The sequence below is a fragment of the Dasypus novemcinctus genome, chromosome 4 (assembly GCF_030445035.2).
Source record: "Dasypus novemcinctus isolate mDasNov1 chromosome 4, mDasNov1.1.hap2, whole genome shotgun sequence".
Taxonomy (NCBI): domain Eukaryota; kingdom Metazoa; phylum Chordata; class Mammalia; order Cingulata; family Dasypodidae; genus Dasypus; species Dasypus novemcinctus.
In genome coordinates this window covers 80,755,419-80,777,202 of record NC_080676.1, presented here as the reverse complement: position 1 = coordinate 80,777,202, position 21,784 = coordinate 80,755,419, and the positions used below count along the sequence as shown (strand labels likewise).

Below are 21,784 nucleotides of genomic sequence, written 5' to 3'. Positions count from 1 at the left end.
CCCTAGCAGTCAGGAAGATTGTATGCATGCCTAAGGTCGCACCCTATGAGGAGTAATTGGAAGGAAATTTCAAGCTATTTATTAGTCCTGGGTTGAAGATGTGGCAAACTGTGAATTCCCTGAACACACAGGGTTCAGGGAATTCCCAATACACAGGTAAAGAGTAAAAATCTAAATGGCTAAGGGGATTTTCACAACCTTTTGCTAATAAATACCTTTAAAAGAAGAAAAATGTCAAAACTATAGACTTAACTTTCACCTTAAGAAGAAACTAGGTAGAATGGGTTGTGGGAGGATGACAGAGTAGGAAGCCCCAGGAATTAGGCCCTCCACCAAAACAACTACTGAACTGGCACTGTCTAAATCAATCACTTCGAAACTCCAAAGTCTAGAGCAGGTGTTCTTAACCAGGGGTCCACAGACCTCCAAGGGGTCCACAGAAAGATTTCAGGGGGTCTGTGAACTTGAACAAAAAAAAAAATCAACTTATTTTTATTTTCTGTGATCTCTAACTGAAATGTAGCACTTTCTTCATTTATGAATGTATGCAGTAAATTACAGTATATTCATTTCATTACAGTTGCTGCACATCTTGAAAAATCACGTACACTCGTCCATACTTTGAAATTACAGTAGTTGTTAGACCCGACAGTAGTTGGGTGTCATAAAACCATCTGCCGCTACATTCTCAGAAGGGCTCTGTGGTTTTCACCTGACTGGCAAAGGGGTTCGTGGAACAAAAAAGGTTAAGAACCCTTGGTCTAGAGGAACACTGTGCATCCAGGGAGGAACACAAAGAAGAGGCTGGTAAATTACAATAAAGATCTGTGAGTTTCACCGTGCCTGCAGTTTCACCCATCCTCTTTCCTCCAGGCTCATGGAAGGCAGCAGCAGGGACTGGAATTCCAGATCTTAGTAGAGCTTGCAGGTGCCACAGTGGGACATAAACAACTAGTTATCCAAACGCCAGAGATATGTGGTCTGATCCTTGATCTCTACCTTTGATCAGTTACTTCACATTGCTGGTGGCTTCTGCTTTGAGGGCAGCCATTTTTTCAAAACTGACAGTAACCTTCCTGAAAACTACAACTTCAAAAGTCAAAGAAGCTCTTGGTGCCTTTGCTGACACCAGCAAAGGGTGCAGACAGTTTGTACTCCAATTGTGGGTCCCTGGCCCTGCTCCAGAAGGAACAGAGTGGCCTCTGCATGCATTTTGTAGTGCATGTATGTCAGTGCAAAATCAACCCAGTAGAGGGCTGTGAGAATGAGCAAGGCAACATATATCTAGGTCGCCCTCCCCTCCCAGAGTTTGTCCTGAAAGCAGAGGCGCCTCTCGCAGACAGCTAAGGCAGTGTGAGAAACAATTACATTGAAAGAGCCTAGGGCAAGGAACTTCCTCCATTAAGTCACTCAAAAGAGTACCCAGTAGGGCAAGAGGTATATTCCAAAAGGAATAGAGACAGCATTCACTCAAACCCTCAAAACTGTAAATGGGAAATGCCTAAGGCCTCTAGAAAGCAAAACCCAGAAGAAGCAAGATCCTGGACTCTGACTCCACATAGGTTTAGATAAGACAGAGATGATCCTGCAATTCCCAATTGCCTCAGGCTGAGCTGCCTGATAGGGGGACTAAATTCTGAAGAAGACCACCAGCCAAAGGAGAGTCAATCTGCAAAGAGAGTGAAAGGTACTTCTTGCCTAGGTTTGTTTGATTAGCTCCCTGCACTTAAGAAAATCTGCCATATCAGTTTCACAATACAAACCCAGGACTAAATCCCAGAGTTAACACTTTAAAATATTAAAATGCACGGTGTAGAACAAAGATTACAAGACAAACAGAGAAACAGGAAACCAGGAAATGACAGCCCATCCAAAGAAACAAGATAAAAAGCTAGAAACCATCAATTAAGAAGACCAGACTTTGCATGTACTAGATAGAGACATTAAAATAATGATCCTCAATATGCTCAAAGATAAAACATGGATAAAGAACTAAAGAATATGAGGAAAACAATGAAAGAACATGGGAAATCTCTCAAATTGGAGTTGAAAAAGACAAAAACTGAAGTGAATAATTTCCTACATGATGGTGGAGGTAGCAGAAGAAAGAATCACACTTAAACCATGTGTGGCAGGTGGTTAGCCCTATTACCTGTCACACATCAGATTTATTTGTGGAATTAAGAAATAAATCAATTTTCAAAAGAGAGAAAGAATCAGTGAACTCAAAGACAAGACCACTGAAATGATGCAGGTAAGAAAAAAGAATAAAAATGTATGAACAGAGCCTAAGAGATCTGTGGAACACCATCAAGCATACCAATATACACATGGGAGTCCCAGAAAGAAAGGAAAGAAAGGGGCAGAAGGAATATTCAAAGATACAATGGCAGAAAACTTCCCAAATTTAACAAAAGACATGAATGTGAACATTCAGGAAATCCAACTAACCCCAAACAGGATAAATTCAAAGAGAAGCACACCCAAACACATAGTTATCGAACTGTCCAAAGCCAAGGACAAAGAGGGAATTCTGAAAACTATAAGAAAAAAACAAATAAGTGATGCACAAGGAAATCTCAATAAGAGTAAATGCTGATTTCTCATCAGAAACCATGGAGGCAAGACGGCAATGGGACAAAATATTTAAAGTGCTGAAGGAAAACAATCTGTCAACATAGTGAAGCATCTTAAGGACCTTGTGTTAGGCAATGGTTTTTTAGACATTACATCCAAAACACAAGCAACGAAAGAAAAAAAAAGATAGATGGGACTTCCTCAAAATAAAAAAATTTTAAAAACTATTGTGTATCAAAGGACTTAAGCATAAAAGTGAAAAGACAATGGGAGAAAATATTTGGAAACCACATATCCAATAAGCATTTAATATTTAAAGTATATAAAGAAATCCCACAACTCAACAATAAAAAGACAAACTACCCATGTAAGAAATGGCAAAAGGCTTAAATAGACATTTCTCCAAAGAAGACATATGAATGGCCAAAAAGCACATGAAAAGAGGCTCAACATCATTAGGTATAGTAAAGAAATGCAAATCAAAAAGCACTAGAATGATTACTATGAAAAATACAGATAATTACAAGTGTTGCTCAAGATACGGAGAAATAGTAACACTCATTCATTATTGGGGGAATGTAAGATGGTGCAGCCACTGTGGAAGACAGTCTGGCAATTTCCCACAAAGTTAAGTAGAGAATATGACACAGCAATCCCACTTTACTAGGTATATGTTCAAAAGATCTAAAAGTAGGGAAACAGACTTTGGCCCAGTGGTTAGGGCGTCCGTCTACCATATGGGAGGTCCGCGGTTCAAACCCCGGGCCTCCTTGACCCGTGTGGAGGTGGCCATGCGCAGTGCTGATGCGCGCAAGGAGTGCCTCTGCCACGCAAGGGTGTCCCCCGCGTGCGGGAGCCACACGCGCAAAGGAGTGCGCCCGTGAGGAAAGACGCCCAGCATGAAAAGAAAGTGCAGCCTGCCCAGGAATGGCGCCGTCCACACTTCCCGTGCCGCTGACAACAGAAGCGGACAAAGAAACAAGACGCAGCAAATAGACACCAAGAACAGACAACCAGGGGAGGGGGGGAAATTAAATAAATAAATAAATCTTTAGGGAAAAAAAAAAAGATCTAAAAGTAAGGACTCAAAACAGATACTTGCATACTGGTGTTCAAAAGCAGTATGCACAATTTGCAAATAAAAGGAAGCAACTCAAGTATCCACTAACTGATGAACAGAGAAACAAGATGTGGTAGATATATATATTCAGCCGTAAGAAGGAATGAAGTTCTGACACATGTGACAAGATGGATGAATCCTAAAGACATCATGTTGAATGAAATAAGCCAGACACAAAGGGACAAACATTGTGTGAACTCACTGATAGGAAATAATTAGAGTAAGCAAACTTAGAGAGTCAGAATCTACAGTATAGGTTACCAAGGGACAAGGCGAATGTATGGAACGAGGAGTTACGGCTTACATTGTACAGGGTTGCTATTTTTTGGGTTGATTGTAAAATTTGGTAATAGATGGTGGTGAAGGCAGCACAAGTTTTTTAAATGTAATTAACAGCAATAATTATATATTTGGATGTGGTTAAAAGGGGAAATTTTCAATTGTATGTATGTTACTAGAATAAAAATGTTTTAAAAATAGTATGTACAAACAAAGTGAACCCTACTGTAATGGAGTATAATTAATAGTACAATTATAAAAGTGCTATTTGATGAACTGTAACAAATATACTACACTAATGCAAGGTGTTAATAAGGAGGTACATGCGATCTGTGTATTTTATGCATGATTTTTTGTAAACCTTCAACTTTTAAAATAGAAAATACAATAAATAAAAATCTCAAAAAAAAGAGAGAAGAAACCAGGGGAAAAGGGAGGAGGGAATAATAAATACTAATACTGTTGTAGAATTTGAGAGAGGTTCAATTATTTGCGTATAGAGAGGCCAGGACTCAGGAATGATTTTGAGAAGGAAAAATCGTTTATTGACCGCCGGCTGGACTCGGGAGCTTTCTGTTTGGGAAAAAAAAAGATTTTTGAATCCCTTTTATACAGAGAGGAAAGGCCAAATGGTCCCTTTGTTTCAGTTCTCAATAGGCTTCAATTAGCATATATATCTTCCACATCTTAGGTAAGCTTTTAGCATGGACTTCAGACATTCTAGGTAAGCTTTTAGCATATTTAGTTTGCATTTCCCCTAAATACTTAAAGTTTATAGACCTTGCATTGTTAAACTGTTTCCTGGGACTGGAGTCCTTGCCATTGTTACCAAGGGCAGGACTGCAGCCTCTTACCATCACATCCACAAGTCAGAGAGTTTAGGTTATCTCTGAAGAGACAAAGAGCCTCCCACCCATAGCCCACATCAATACTAGCATGGAAATAAATGAAATAAAGAATAGAAAAACAACAAAACCAAAAATAAGTTCACTGGGGGGAAATCAGCAAAAACAACAAATCTTTAGCTAGAATGACCAAGAAAAAAAGGGAGAAGACTCAAATTACCAAAACCAGGAATGAAAGATAGGACATCACAACCTAGCCTTACAGAAATAAAAAGGATTATAAGGCTGAATATACTAAGTACATATACTGCACAAACTTTGGCCAGCAAGCACAGGTGGCATTTAAGAAAGAAGGAAAGATGAGACAAGAAAGGTGATCAAAGACCTTTACCGTCATGCTAAGAATCTGAAATTTACCTTTAAGGCAAGTGAAAAGTGAAAGAATCAGAAAGATTACCTGTTGCCATTTTACAGCAGGGATGGTTACAACTCTTATCCCTAATGCAGACAATGCTAAGTAATCACAAGGGCTAAGCCCAGACATTAATTCTCAGCACAATGACCTCTACTGCCACTTCCAATTTATCAGAGTTGAAATAAATGAGTAATCTGACTAAAGTTTGGGCAGAATGGCATAGTAGGAATAAGTTCAAATAATTAAACAAATGGGTGGAGAATAATGAACAGTCTTATTTTGATAAATGATACGCTCTTTACTGAGTGAAGAAGATGGGAAGTAAAACAAGTTTACTGTGGGATAGGTGAGGTTAGAAATAGTTAAATTCTAACATACTAAATGTGTGAGGCCAGTCTTCCAGGTGGAGATTTCTAGTCATTACTTCAATTTGGAGATCCAGAATTCAGCAGGAAGATCTCAGCTGATGATAATTATTAGAGAGTCACTAAAGTGACAAGTGGGGACAATGGACCAGCCTGAGTGTGAGGAGAAAGAAAAGAGTTGAGAATAATACCTATGGAACAGCAACAAATGGTTAGGTAAAGGAAGAAGAACTACACAAGGTACTGTAGGGACTTTACATTCATGATCAGACTTAATTCTCATGATTGTATGCATGCATACATACCTGCTCTCAAAGAAGTTAAAAAATGAATAAGAAATGCTCCAAATACACACATATAACTTTTGGTCACCTCTGACAGAACTTCTATACTAAAAATAAAACATAACAAAATTAATTGTGGTGGTATTAGAGAAAGGTTAAAAGCATGGAATTCAGAGCGAGAATGCTTAAGCTCAAATCTTGGCCATGCCACTTTCTGTGTGGACTTGAACACATTACTTAACCTCTTATTCCTCAGTTTCCTCATCTGTAAAACAAGGATAATAAAGGACTTGTTTTATTGACAGGCTATGGACTATGATAATATACCTAAAATTTAATTGTGACTAGCACAGTATCTGGCACAACAGAAACAACAACTAGCTGTTACTATTAAAACTATTTTGTCTGCAAACATGTTTGATAAGAGGTTGGATATTCCATAAAGCATTTCAAGATCTTGCAATGACCAGGATTCCTCAGTCACAGGTCATCCTTTGAGCACAATTCTCCTTTGTGTCAGGTATTTTTTTCATCATTATAAACATCATTGTACTACAGATATTGGGAAGGGAAAGTGAAAAAAAAAGTCAAAACATTTATTTTAACTATCTACATAGTTGGCTATAATCATTTCTCCTTGCCACTTGGGTGAATGGCTCAACCAATTCTTCATCTTTTTAGGGCCAGAGACCTCTCTTCAAGAATCTAATAAATTTATATGCTCTAATCCTCATTTTAAGAGGCTCACAGACTTCCTGCAGACTACAAGTTTAAAATACTGGCTTAAATCACTCTTATGATACCCTACAGTAAGATCACAATCTCTCTGAGCCTTGTCTTCATAGACTGTTGAGAAGATTAAATGAGTGAATATAAATGCTTAGATTAATGCCTGGCTTAAAAAGTAAGCACCATCTAAGTTTTAGCTGCTGCTACCACCTCCACCACCACCACCACCATCACATAGCAAAAGTCTACTTATTCTCTTCTAAAAGTTCTCCCAAGTAGACACTGTACAATCTCCCTTGTTCAACAATCAATATAGTTAAGATTATTTTTTTAGGAGGTACCAGAGACTGAAACCAGAATCTTGTGCATGGGAAGTAGGTGCTCAACTACTGAGCTACAGCCACTCCCCAATGTTAAGATATTTTTAAACATTACATTTCTAACATAGGCTTCTGGAGAAATCTACATTCTAAACTAAATGGTATAGCATAATGACTAAAAACACACAACTGGAGCCAGAGTGACTATGGTTAACTACCAACTTTGCCACTTACTAGCTGTATGACTCTGGGGGGAAGTTACTTAATTGCTACTATCTTCAGTTTCTTAGAAGAATTTTAAAAAGGGGGTATTAGTGCCCATTCCTCACTGAGTTGCTGTGAGGTTTAAAATGAGTTACAAAGTACCTATAAAAGCTTAGAAGAGATGGATTATATGATGGATGAAACTTTAAAAAAAATACAAGCTTAGGACAACATCTCACATAGAGCAAGTGCATTGTGTATTTGCTATTATTAAATGCAATAATTTATAAAAATAGCTAATATTTATTAAGTGTTAATTTTATGCCAGGTACATTGATAAGTACTTGATAAATATCATATTTGTTCCTTACAAAATCCTCAGAGTAGGATTGGGGGGGAAAGCTTAGAAAGGTAAATATCTAAATATCTCGCCCATAATCACACTATCAAGTGGCAGAACTGGAATGTAAACCCAAATATTTCTACCTGCAAAACCAGTCCTCTTTATTCATCAGAATGGAGTCTAGGCATATATGCTACCATTACCCCTTCCTCTCCAGGACTAGTGGCAGACAAACATAATCAAACACAGCATTCTCCCAGATACTAGAAGCAGTTGTACAACCTTTCTTCACAAGGCCCTACACACAGTTACTATCAACAGAACGAAGTTGGTATGAAATCCATTTTCTGTCTTTACTATTTAAACCAAGGGTTCTTAACAAGGGGTCCATGAGTTTGAATTTAACTTCAAAAAAAACCTTATTCTTGTGGGGACATGTTGGTGCAGGTATGATATATTTACTAAATAATACACAGTAGAGTATGGACTTAATAATGGGTCCCTGGTTTTCACCTGTCAGGCAAAGGGGTCAATGGAACAAAAAAGGTTAAGAAGTCCTCATTTAAAGTCTCCCACACAAGTAGAAGGGACAATTTTATCTAAGGAAGACTATTATTCAAGTAAACCAGGATGAATCACAAGGTAAAATACTTTTACATGTAAGGTTACAGAAATTTTTCTCAAAAAAAAAAACACAACAATTTATTTAAATAAAACCGAAGGCTACCGCCAATTTATACAAGATGCTTTTCATTCTATGTCCCTCAGAGACCTATGGTTCTGCAGAAGTGAGATACAATTCAGGGAAGGCTAAATCAGCTGTCTCCAGCTTCAATGACAGCAACTTTGGTTTTTATCTGTTCTGCCGAGTGGGGTTCCTCATAAAATTTGATTTGGGAGAAAAGAGGTTTCTGCTGCCAAATATTGGGGGAAAAAACAAACAGACAAACAAACAGTACTCTATGGAATACCTGGAATTCTCAAAAGTCTTAAAAATTAGAAGTCCAGACTTTCAAAACATTCTAGAATCCCAGTTATCTCTACTCAGGGAGGATCGAACTAAATCAGAGTTATTAAAACCTACTGGAGATGCCACTTCACATTCTCAAGGAAAGCTATTGTTGTTTTTTGTTTTTTAAAAGAGCATTGTTGGTGGGAATGAAAAATGGAGCCACTGTAGAAAGCAATTTGGCAAAATTACCATATGATGTGGCAATTCCACTCCTAGATATATATCTCAAAGAAGAAAACAGGAATTCAGATACTTGTACAACCATATTCAGAGCAGCATTATTCACAATAGCATAAAGATGGAAATATTGTAAATGTCTATGAACAGATAAATGGATAAACAAAATGTGGTACATACATACAATGGAATATTATTCATCTGTAAAACAGAAGGAAGTTCTGATACATGCTACAACATGGACGGACCTTGAAAACATCATGCTGAGAGAAATAAGGCACACAGGACAAATACTGTATGAGTCCCCTTACATGACCTATCTAGAATAAGCAAATTCAGAGATAGGGAGTGATTAGAGGTTAGGGATTGGGAGAAGAAGAATGGAGAGTTACTGGTAATGAGTATAGAATTTGGGGAAATGAAAAGGTTTTGGTAACAAATAGGGTTAAGGCAGTACTCTTTATGAATGTCAATAATGACAATGAATTATACACATAAAAACGGTAAATGGGAAAATCTGTGTTATTTATATGTTATTACAATTTTTTAAAAACATACAAAAAAACTGTTGGGTGATCTAGAGTATATCAATTGACTCCATAGTATTCCAGCCATTACAGTATAAACACAAATACTTCCAAACATAAAACTAAGACTAAGAATTATTCGGTCATTATTTCTAGTCTCTGTCCTGACCTACTCCTCCTCCTTCTAGTTATACTGACTACCCTTTTCCTTCATTACAGTTAAAAGCTGTTTATTTATAATCCCTAAATAAAAAGTCTTTAATATGGCGAGGTGGAGTACAATAAAGAATAGGTCCCCAAAACAGGTGTTCCATAATTCAGTTAAATGGTGGTCAGTGAAAATATTTGCCAAATATAACATTTCTACCTTTACTTCACCAAAAGCTGAAAAGTATTTATAGGCTAAATTAATGATAAAGTGCTGTTGTAGCTTAGCTACAATTCTTTTCTTTTTTTTTTTTTAAAGATACTTAGATTACAGAATAGTACATAAAAAATATACAGGATTCCCATATGCCCCACATTAGCTACAATTCTAAAATTGAAAATAGCAATGGAGGAATAGTTAAGAGTATTACGGCACACAATGGAATATTATATAACAAATAACTATAAATATTATACAGCAATAGGAAAAAGCTCTTATAAAATGTTGAATATTAAGCATTATAAACAACTATGTCTATAACTATGTAAAACATGGAATGTAAGTAGAAACTGAAGTCAAAGATAGTAACGGTAGAAAAATAAAATGACAGTGATAGTAGAAAAACTTTCCTTCTTTAAAATGTCCATTATTTCAATAATAATAATAATAATAATGAAACTGCTCTAATAATGACTGAAGTACTGAATGTACACTTATGTGGGGAAAAAAATTTTTTTTAAGTAATAGAGGCCAAGAGCAAAGAATAGAAGGGAAATACTCAAGACAGATGGAAATCCAGAGAGAAAGAGATAAAAGCCCAGAGTTATAAAGTGGGGACAAGTGTGAGATAGAAGGGATGACATAGACCAAGAGAGAGGGATGGAAATCCAGTGACAGAGTCGAGAATGAAAGGAACAGAGACCCAAAAAGAGACAAAGACCAAAGAGGAAAAAGAATGAAGGGGGGGGGGGGGGGGGGCGGGGAGGGAAAAAGATTCAGAGATGATTACAGAGAATTAGAAAGGATTAAAAAAATTCTCATAAACATTTGATCTTATTCATCCTGGAACCTAACCAAGCCTTTCATCCCTATAATCCTGAAACATAAAATTCTTGTTCTCTTTCTCATTTTCCTTTAGGCTATGGTCCTATCATTGTTATCCTTCCCAAAACCTTCCCCCCGGCTTTTGAGACCCCACCCCCAAAAAACTTCCCAACAATCTCTACCAAGAGTTCTTTAATATATTACCACACTCTAAAAACCTGGATCCCAACCCAATGGCAATGGCTTCTTACAGCTCTTTCAAGTAATGACTGCTGCCACCTTTAAACATATTCCAGAACTAGAAAGCAATATTGCCCAATTGCTGGCCCTTCACTGCCCTGGCTTCAAACAACACCATCTCCCTTCCTCCCCCAAACTCCCTAGAGCTCTGCCACATGGCTAAATACCCTCTCTAGCTCACACTGTCAACTTGTCTCTCCACTTAGAGGCCCCTCCCCTACAAAGTCATGCATGTATCTGTCTATGAGCATCTTAAACTGTTTAAATTTACTATTTCTTCCCCCAAAACTGTTCTCTAATATACACATAGGCAAAAAACAATGCTTCCTCTAGAAAAACGTCTACCCAATATAGGATTGCTACACTGAGAGAGAAATCACCTTTTTTTTTTAAAATAAGAATTTCATAAAACACTTAGATACCTTTCTTACATGTAGTAAGTATTGTCAGAACCCTACTCCTGGAAAGTTAGAACTGGTAAAACTCAATCCTAGAGCAGGAGTCATATTCTCCAATGGGAGAATTAGTTTACTATTAGATCTCTTGAATGACATGTTTGTCTTGAACAATGCAGAAGAAAAGAAATAGAAAGCATAAGTAGGGTAAGAATAAACTATCTTTGTGTGGCTGGAAGATTGCAGGAAGTTCTATTTCAGTATATCCTCAGAAAACTTTACTACTACTTTTTTTTTTTTTTGGACAAGGAAGAATCATTATTTTCAGTAATATATATCATAACTCTCCTTTGGAAAAAAAAATGGGGCCACCCACAATTAAGAGGTGACTTTTTTTTTCCACTTTGGAAAATTTACAATTCTCAAGAGAAAGTTCTAGGATAAATAAAATATCAGAAAGTAGATTTCTTTTTAATAAAAGAAAGAAGTTCACTGCACTTCTGGTTCATCTCCCGTAATTTCCCTGGTTGCTTGCACTTGCTGTGTGCTGTATCTTTAGGAAGCACCTGTAACTACAACTTAATTGCTTGAGCCATCTCCATTCCCATCCCAGCTTTGTTGTATCTCTCCTTATCTTTTTCCTAGAGTCTCTTGTTGCCTCATCTTGTTGTGTCAGTTTGCTGAACATGCCCATCTGTAGGTGGCGTCAGCTCCATGTCTTCTTTAAGAGGCACCGGGAATGGAACCACGGATTTCCCATGTGGAGCTCAGTTGCCTGAGTCACATCCACTGGCTTCCCTGTCATAAGGTTGGATATTCTTCCCTTTCATAAGAGTTAAGTGAGTTAATAAAACATTGCCTGGCATATAGGGAATGCTATATAAATGTTTGTTAAATAAAAGTAAATAAGATAATCAAGGGAAAATGTTTAAGGGCTTTTAAGGAGGACTTTGCAAATCAATCTATATCCAGTACAGTGGTCCATGGATAATTCTGACCTTTACTTTCCTCCCTTGGGTGCTATGATATTTAGTAACCAATAACAAAAAGCCATGAAGTTGCAAAATTACTTGTCAATAGTATGTGCACATAACAGATATTCCATAATTTTATTTGGAAAGTGTAAGTAAAAGGTAAAGACATGCCAAAGCAAATTGCTAGGTTAAAAAAAAAAAAAAAAAGGTATGAACTAAGTAAATGGCTTTAGGAAAAAAAGAGCTTAAATGCTGACACAAGGGTTTGCAGCCCCTAAAACCAACAGAGGGAACACTTAATTTTCTTTTTAAAGGACAACCAAGAAACAAGTGTCACTAAAGTACCAACTTGCTAATTATAAATGCTGAAGGATATTAGCTGTGTCACACAAAAATTATGTACCTACTGGCGTGTCTATCCCAATCCTGGTTTTAATACATATGTACTCTACCCTATAACAAGGTCTGTAATGAAAAAAAAAAGTTTCTAAGGAACAATCCAAATAAAATTTAATGAAAAACAACTAGACACCATTACACTGGGAAGCAAACTTATGTAAAGTAAAAGGAAGTGGGCTACAAATGAAGAGACATTATGGTTCAAGGAACATTAGATTATTTTATGGATTAAATCTGATCCATATTTTATGGATGAAATTAGGTGAATTTATTCAAAGTTATATTTATTTAGTAAAAAACAAACAAGTGGTTTATTACCTCTCCTTCTATAAGGAAAGACTGAGTCTGGGAAGAAGGGATGGTGGATGGGCAGAAAGTAAAAACTAAAGTACAGCAGAAAAAAACTGATTTTCTACGCTTCCATATCCAGTGAGTACAATGGCATTAGTTATTGTACCTTCTGAAGAGAAAGACTAAGGGGAAATTTTATAGCACGAAGTCTTTCTTAATTACTCTTTGCTTTCACAGACTTAAGTGTTTAGGAAATAGTGACTAGTTATAATGAGCTCTGTAATACTATACCTTTTCCAACTCTTTCCCTGGTCAAGTTTTGAGTTAACCTTGCTTCCCAATGTTTAACCTGGCCTCACCAATGTCCTCCTGCTACTCCTTTCCTCTAATGAACTTCAACTTAACAAAATGATAAGTTTTGCTCCCTCCAAAACAAAGCAAACTATCATGGGGCTCCATAAGCACTTAAGGAAGATAAAAAGCTTAATTAAAATATACATATTTTTTTTGAGCCCAGAAGAGGGAAGGAGGAAGTTCTTAAACCTTCATTCCCCTTATCTTCTCATTAACATTTTCTTGATATAACTAATGACATTCAATGGCCACACCCTAGCCTTAGAACCAGTGAAATTCTATTCAATTAGCAAGACTTTCAATCGGGAGAAAAACTACTTCTAGAAGATTAACGAGTCTATCATAAAACCTTCTCTTTTACATACTTTCTTTCAGACCTACCTTCTCACCACTTGAGTAGAAGAAATAACGCAATCGGACTATGTTACAGTGATCTAGCTTTCTCATGATCTGGAGCTCTCGATTCTGAAAAGGAAACACATGAAAATATTTTTTTAATGGATAACTGCTATTCATCACATTAATTAAGATTCTTCTGAAAGAACATTAAACACTACAAAGAGTAGGTTATAGCTAAACTACTAAAAAACATGGTCGGCAGACCAGTACTAGTTTGCAAACTATTTACTAGTCTACAAACAATTTGCTACTGCTCTGCAATAAGGTAAACACAGAAATTGAGAATATTTAGAAACTTTTATAGTTACTGCCGGAGTAATTTTTTATCTATGAATCTGATAATAAAACACTGGAGCCAGTATTTTTATTTTCTTATTTCTTTTTTCTAATAATTCATTTGTATTGTATTTTACAAAAGTATCAAGTCTTTGATAAATTGGAGAAATTTAAAATTGGTACTCCTACACAGATAACTTGAGAAGTAATGGACGCCACATAATGAAATGATGAGCTGTTACTAGTGCAATCTTCTGGAACAATAATAAAAATCAAACTTCTCACCAAACAAATGAGTAACTCTAGCATGCTTAAAATTTGAGGAGAGAAAAAAAGAAGAAAACAAAAAATAAACAACAATAAAAAATTCTTGGGAAAAAATTTTTTTTTCTAAGATATAGTGAAAAGACTAAGACTAGCCCCACAAAAAGAGCTCAGTTGCTGTTGCTAAGTTTTGGAAAGTGTTTAAATATGGCATACTATAAACTGCACAGTCTGATAAATTTGTAGAAGATACAATTTTTCAAAGTTCTGTTCAATTTTCATGAAAACAAAATACCAAATAATATGATCACTTCCTAACACCATAAATTTTGCAGTAGTAATTTTGAACAGAGCATATATATATTCCAGCAACAGACTGGGCTGTCAGAAATCCAGTTAATAAATATGGTTAGAAAAAGGTAAAAAATGGGGGGTTGGAGGGGTACCTTGGGAACAGGAACCTGATAAGCAAAACTGCTCTAACTTCCAGTTCTTAGAAGATAGCAGCAAAATGAGCAAATGTTCCTCCTCCTCTACAAACATCCAATAGGTTCTAAAGTTGTTCTAGCATATCCCCTCTCAGAAAATAGGAAACTCAGGGACATTGCTTTTGGCCCTTTACAATGGCCTTCAGTTGGGCTTATGTACAGTGATATTTTAAATTCTTCTATAAGACATCAATCTTTCATTTTATTACTTACTATAAAATGCTTAAATGATGCAATAAACAGAATGAAACTCAGAGAGTACAGTACAATCACTTTAACAAAGATAATAAATGATGCCAGACTCTTATTCAACCCTCTCAAAATACACAGTTAAGACTGATAACTTTCAGCGTAAGCCAACCACCTTAAAATGAGCTATTTATTTTTCCAGACTCATTAACCAAGGTTAACAGAGACCTATGAAATTCTCAGATAATAACAGAAGTTATGTTAGATTATGTAATCTACCACTGATCAAGAAGAATACATAAGGGAAGCAAATATTCATCCTGCTTCTAAATATTTATCTTCCCTTACTCTTCTTTAAAAGAATGATTAAAATTTCTCACTTTACAATTCCCTACAAGGTCTAAAATATAAATTCCATAGAGTATCTTATAAGTATTAATCAAACCAATGTTAGCCAAACAAGTTTCATGCCTGGTAGGCATTTAAATATACAACTATCCCAACCCTAGCCATTTCTGCCATATCATCCTTTTCACCAAATCATTCTTTATTAGTTCACTAATGCCATGACAATTCCAGAGAAGAAACACTGTCATTCTACAAATAATGTAAACACATTCTATGCACCAATCACAGTGTTAAACATAAGGTAATAAGCAATATTAGCAAAATTTCTACCCTTGTGAAGCTTAACAGTCAATAGAGGAAGGAAGAAACAATATACTTTCCTGCTGTGATAAGATCTATGAAAACAAAGAAGGGGCAGACTGTAAAACTTGATGGAGAGAAGGGGCTATAGTTCATAGAGAAGTTAGAGAAAATCTCACAAAGGAGATAAAATGTGACAGAAATTTGCAATCATAAAAAACTCCAAATGTAAATGTCTAGAAGGGGGCTTTGCATAGTCAAGAAACAGCCAGAATGATAATGTGGTTTGCAGCAATGCCCTAAGGTAGAGAGAGGTAGGAGATAAGGTCAGACAGGCAGGCACTGACAATATAGCCTAATTCACCTTTTTAAAAGATCATTCTAAAAACTGAAGAGAATAAACTTCAAGGAGAGAGGGTGTGTTAAGAACTCTGTTTCTATCTATTAAGTCTGAAATCTTTTTTAGACATCTAAATGAAAATACAAAAGTCTCAGGATTGAAATTGGGGCTAGAAATATGCACCTGTATGTCATCTATATAAAGGGGATTTAAAGCAAGGGGGCCTGATAGTGTCAGCAAAGAAATTCATATAGGAAAAACAAATATTCATAGATATGAAAAGGAAGGAGACTAAGCGGAGTGGGAGGAAATTAGGAGGAAAAACAAGAGAAAATGGCTTCTCAAAAGTCAAGTAAAGAAAGTTTTCAGAAAAAGGGAAAGATTCATTTATGTTAAAAGCTGCTGAGAGAATGCGAAAAATTAAAACAGAAAACTGACAATCTATTACAGCAAACGCAAGATGTTGGTGACCATACACCACTGGTTTCAGTAGAACAATGGTGACATAAGCCTGACTAGAGTGGAGCAAAGTAGAGGTGGAAGGAGTGTGAGGGCAGGACAAAGGAGTTAGATTGCTTAAAAAGAAAAGAGGAAAGATTTCTATAGCAGAGTAAAGAGATTAGCAAATCCATTCCTCCAAAAAACACCTAAAAAACTGCACAATACTGTAGAAAACAAGTATTTCAGGGTTTTAGAAATTGGTCAACAGTGAAAAAGAAGTTGAAAAGCATTTATTCACAAAAAATTGCTAGATATTGGAGTTAGAGAACAGAGAGAGAGTGTCCTAACCTGCCAGGCTCAATCACTGAGGTAGTTTAACAGCTGCAAGGCTAGCAGTAAAAACCAGGAGCTTGGCTGCCAGACTGTGCTACCACCATTTACAACAAAGAGCAGAAGCCCATGCCTGGTGGCACTGGCAGCAAAAATAGCAAATTTTATAACAAAAAGCGGGAAAGAGCCTGTGGCTCTGCTAACCTGAGGCTGTTAGGAAAATAAAAGGCAGGCAGAACACCCAGAAATTTAACAGGGAGATGCTGAAAATGAGACAAGCATAGAGGGGCTCTCCGCACATCCCTGGCTGACTGAGAGACTACACATGTGCAGGAGAAACCTGAGAGGGCCAAGGAGAAAGTAGGAGCCAAGGTAGACTTAAAAACTGCCTGAGTTATGAAAGTACCCTCCCAACACACACGCAAAAATCACTGGTAAAAGATGGAAACCTTGTAAGCTCAAGACTGCTGAGCAAAACCTCTGACCAAACATTTGCTGACCACTAAGCTATGCAAAGGGAAGTCAGGCTAAAAACAAAAATTAGAATGAAAATATGTAACACAAAATTTAGGGGCTGTACACTTGGGAGGAGAAAAATTATTAAATACAGGGTAAGGGAAACGGACTTGGTCCAGCGGTTAGGGCGTCCGTCTACCACATGGGAGGTCCGCGGTTCAAACCCCGGGCCTCCTTGACCCGTGTGGAGCTGGCCCATGCGCAGTGCTGATGCACACAAGGAGTGCCCTGCCACGCAGGGGTGTCCCCCGCGTAGGGGAACCCCACGCGCAAGGAGTGCGCCCCGTAAGGAGAGCCGCCCAGTGCGAAAGAAAGTGCAGCCTGCCCAGGAATGGCACCTCCCACACTTCCTGTGCTGCTGACAACAGAAGCAGACAAAGAAACAAGACGCAGCAAATAGACACAGAGAACAGACAACTGAGGGAAGGGGGGGGAATTAAATTAAATAAATAAATCTTTAAAATAAATAAATAAATAAACAAACAAATAAATAAATACAGGTTAAGACACAAAAAGAGACCAAACAAAAATCTTTAAAAGGTTTATTTTAAAAATACATCAGAATCTAAAGTGGCTACATTATAATATCTAAAATGTCCAATTTTTAAAAAATTCTGAGACATACAAACAACAGGAAAGTTTGATGGAGAAAATTTGAAAGTAGCAGCCGTATCTTATAAGAGATATTAAAGAAGGTTCTTTGGTCTCAAAGGAAATGACACCAGAGGGTAATATGAATCCACAAAAGAAATGAAGAGCACCAGAAATGGTAACAAAATACGAAAAGAAAAGATCGCACAAGTGTATTGCTTCTCTTTCCTTAAATTCATTAAAAGACATAAATTATATAAAGTAATAATAACAGTATATTGTAAAACATAACAACATAGCAGAAAGGGGAGAAAATGGAGTTACGCTGGAGCAAAGGTGCTCTATTTTATTGGAATTGGGTCTTAACTCATTAATCTCAAGTAAACCATTTTCATTAAGATGCATATTGTAATCCATACAGCATCTACTGAAAATTACTTTTTAATATTAAAACTCAGAGAAACTAAGATGGTACACTAAAATTATTTGCTAAACACAAAAGGGGTCAGAAAATGAGGACAGGAACAAAATGACATGAAAGATAGAGAAAACAAAGATCAAAATGGCAGAGGTAATTTCAATCTTATCAAAACCTAAAGTTAATGTGAATGAATTAAGTACTACCATTGAAAGGGAAGGTTTGTCAGACTGGACAAAAACAAAAGTTCCAATTTTATTTTACCTACAAGAGACATACTTTAAATTAAAAAACATGAACAGGGAAACAGACTTGGCCCAGTGGTTAGGGCGTCCGTCTACCACATGGGAGGCCAGCGGTTCAAACCCCGGACCTCCTTGACCCGTGTGGAGCTGGCCATGCGCAGTGCTAATGCGTGCAAGGAGTGCCGTGCCACGCACGGGTGTCCCCCGCGTAGGGGAGCCCCACGCGCAAGGAGTGCGCCCCCTAAGGAGAGCCGCCCAGCGCAAAAGAAAGTGCAGCCTGCCCAGGAATGGCGCCGCCCACACTTCCCGTGCTGCTGACGACAAAAGAAGCGGACAAAGAAACAAGACACAGCAAATAGACACCAAGAACAGACAACCGGCGGGGGGGAGGGGGGGATTAAATAAATAAATCTTTAAAAAAAAAAAAAACATGAACAGACTGAAAGTAAAAGGATGGAAAAAGGTATGTTACACAAACAGTAACTGAAAGAGAACGATGGAAAGTGAATTTGGCTCAACTGATAGGGCATCTGCCTACCATATGGGAGGTCCAGGGTTCAAACCGAGTGCCTCCTGACACATGTGGTGAGCTAGGGCACACACAGTGCTGATGCGCACAAGGAGTGCTATACCATGCAGTGGTGTCCCCCGCATAGGGGAGCCCCACGCGCAAGGAGTGCACCCCGCAAGGAAAGCCACCCTGTGCGAAAAAAGCACAGCCTACCAGGAGTGGCACCGCACACACAGAGAGCTGATGCAGCAAGATCACGCAACAAAGAGAGACACAGTTTCCTGGTGCCACTGACAAGAATGCAAGTGGACAAAGAAGAACACAGAGAGAATGGACACAGGAAGCAGACAATGGGGGTGGCATGGGGAGAGAAATAAATGAAAAATAAATCTTAAAAAAAAAAAGAGAGAGAACCAGAGTGGCAGTGTTATCAAACAAATTTATTTTAAGACAATATTAATTGCTAGACAAAGAGAGACAATTCAAAATTACGAAGGGTCAGTACATCAGAAAGATATAAAAATTATACATGTGCACATACCTAACAACAAAGCACTGAAATACATGAAACAAAAACTAACCAACTTGAAAGGAGACATAAACAATAAAATAATGAGAGTTTGATATTTTAATAGTCACTCTCAAAAATTATTGGAATAACTGAACAGAAAATCAGTAGGATATGTAACACTGCAATCAACTCAACCTATTGATATTTATAGAGATCTCTACCAAACAACAGTCTAATTACACATTCTTTTAAAGTATACATGGAATTATTCCATAAGAGCTCATTTGCTAAGATATAAGACAAGTCTCAATAAATTTAAACAACTGAAATAATTCAAAGTATGGACACTGACCACAATGGAACTCAATTTAAAACCACCAACAGAAAGAAATAGGGGAAATCCCTCAATATTTGGAAACTAAGTAACATCTTCTAAATCATTCATGGATTAAAGAAAACTCATAAGGGAAATTAGATAATATTATGAACTAAATGAAAATGAAACCTGAACATGTCAAAACATAAGGTCTGCAGCTAGAACAGTGCTTATGGTGAAATTTGTAGTTTTCAACACACACATCAGAAAAGAAGAAAGGTCTCAAGTCAACAATCTAAGTTTCCATTTTTAAGAAACTGGAAAAAGAGCAAATTAAACACAAAGCAAGAGGAAGGAAATAATAAAGATCAGAGCAGAAACCAATGAAGTAGAAAAATAAAACCAAATTAATTCTTTTAAAATATCAATAACACTGATAAACTTTTAAACTAAGATTTAACAGAGAAAGAGAGAGATAAAGCACATGCTTGAAAAAGAGAGAGAACAGCAAGCAAGCAAAAGGGCAAGCATTTAAGGGAGGACCCAAATTACCAATATATGGAAAGAAGAGGGAACATCATTATTGTCAATATAAAAATGAAAAGATCACAGGCAATAGTATGAACAGCTTTCTGTCAATGAATTAAGACACCTTGGGTAAAATGACCAAATTTTTAGGAAGAGAGAAATTACCAAAACTCACTCAAGATGAAATAGAAAATCTGAATACTCCTGTACCATGTAAAGAAATTGAATAGTAACTAAAAATCTTCCTACAGAGAAAAAACTAGACACAGATGATTCCTCTGATGAATTCAAATTTTAAAGAACAAATTACAATTACTATATGCAACAAAACAAACTTTTTCTATTTCCTCACACCAAACAACAAAAATCAACTTTAAAAAGATAATACGCTTAAATAAAAGGGCTACAACTATTAAATTTCTGGAGGGAAAAAAATCTTTGAGACACCAAAAGCATGACTGATAGACGAAAATAACTGATAAAGTGAACCTGATACTTAAAAACGTTCACTCTTTGAAAGAAACCATTAGGAAAATAAAAAGACAAGTCACAGAGTGTCTGCAAATCCTGTATCTGATGAGGGACTTGTATTCAGAATGTATACACATATACAAGTATATACACACATATATTTTTAAAACTCTTACAACTCTATAAGAAAACAACACAAACAAAAAATAGGCAAAAGATGTGAAGACATTTCACCAAAGAAAATATGTGAAGACTTAATAAGCACACTTAAAGATGTTCATTATGATTAATGATTAGGAAAACACAAATGAAAATCACAATATCACTACATACTAAGTAGAGAAGCTATAATTAAAAACTGATGAGGAGCAGTTGTGGCTCAAGGAGTTGAGCACCCACCTCCCACACGGGAGGTCACAGTGCCTCCTAAAGAAGACAAGTAAGGGCGGCGGACTTGGCCCAGTGGTTAGGGCATCCATCTACCACATGGGAGGTCTGCGGTTCAAACCCCGGGCCTCCTTGACCCGTGTGGAGCTGGCCCATGCGCAGTGCTGATGCGCACAAGGAATGCCCTGCCATGCAGGGGTGTCCCCCGCGTAGGCGAGCCCCATGCACAAGAAGTGCGCCCCGTAAGGAGAGCTGAAACAAAGTACAGGCTGCCCAGGAATGATGCCACACACACGGAGAGCTGACACACAACAAGATGACGCAACAAAAAGAAACACAGATTTCTGTGCCGCTGACAAAAACAGAAGCAGACAAAGAAGACACAGCAAATAGACACAGAGAACAGACAACGGGGGGGGGGGGGGGGGGAGAGAAATAAATAAATCTTTAAAAAAAAAAAAGACGACGACAACAAGTAGGGAAGCAGATTTGGCTCAGTGGATAGAGCCTCCCCCTACCACATGGGAGGTCTAGGGTTCAAACCCAGGGCCTTCCTGACCCATGTGGTGAAGCTAGCCCACATGTAGTACTGAAGCACGCAAGGAGTGCCATGCCACACAGGGGTGTCTCCCGCATAGGGGAGCCCCACGCCCAAGCAGTGCACCCCATAAGGAGAGTTGCCCCACGCAAAAAACATGCAGCCTGCCCAGGAGTGGCATCGCACACACGGAGAGCTGATGCATCAAGATGATGCAACAAAAAGAGACACAGGGGAAGTGGACTTGGCTCAATGGATAGAGCATCTGCCTACTACATGGGAGGTCCACGGTTCAAACCCAGGGCCTCCTTGACCCATGTGGAGCTGGCCGTCAT

The 21,784-nt window shown here is 37.5% G+C and overlaps 1 protein-coding gene across 4 annotated transcripts in view; it reads right to left on the bottom strand.

Moving 5' to 3' along the window:
* Positions 1 to 21,784, bottom strand: part of GSK3B (glycogen synthase kinase 3 beta) — a 269,348-nt gene that overhangs the window by 123,765 nt on the left and 123,799 nt on the right. For all 4 annotated transcript variants that reach the window (XM_004480769.5, XM_004480768.5, XM_058295766.2 and 1 more), the window contains exon 3: positions 13,424 to 13,507. In XM_004480769.5, coding sequence (XP_004480826.1) covers positions 13,424 to 13,507 — 84 coding nt within the window. The remainder of the gene's footprint in view (positions 1 to 13,423; positions 13,508 to 21,784) is intronic.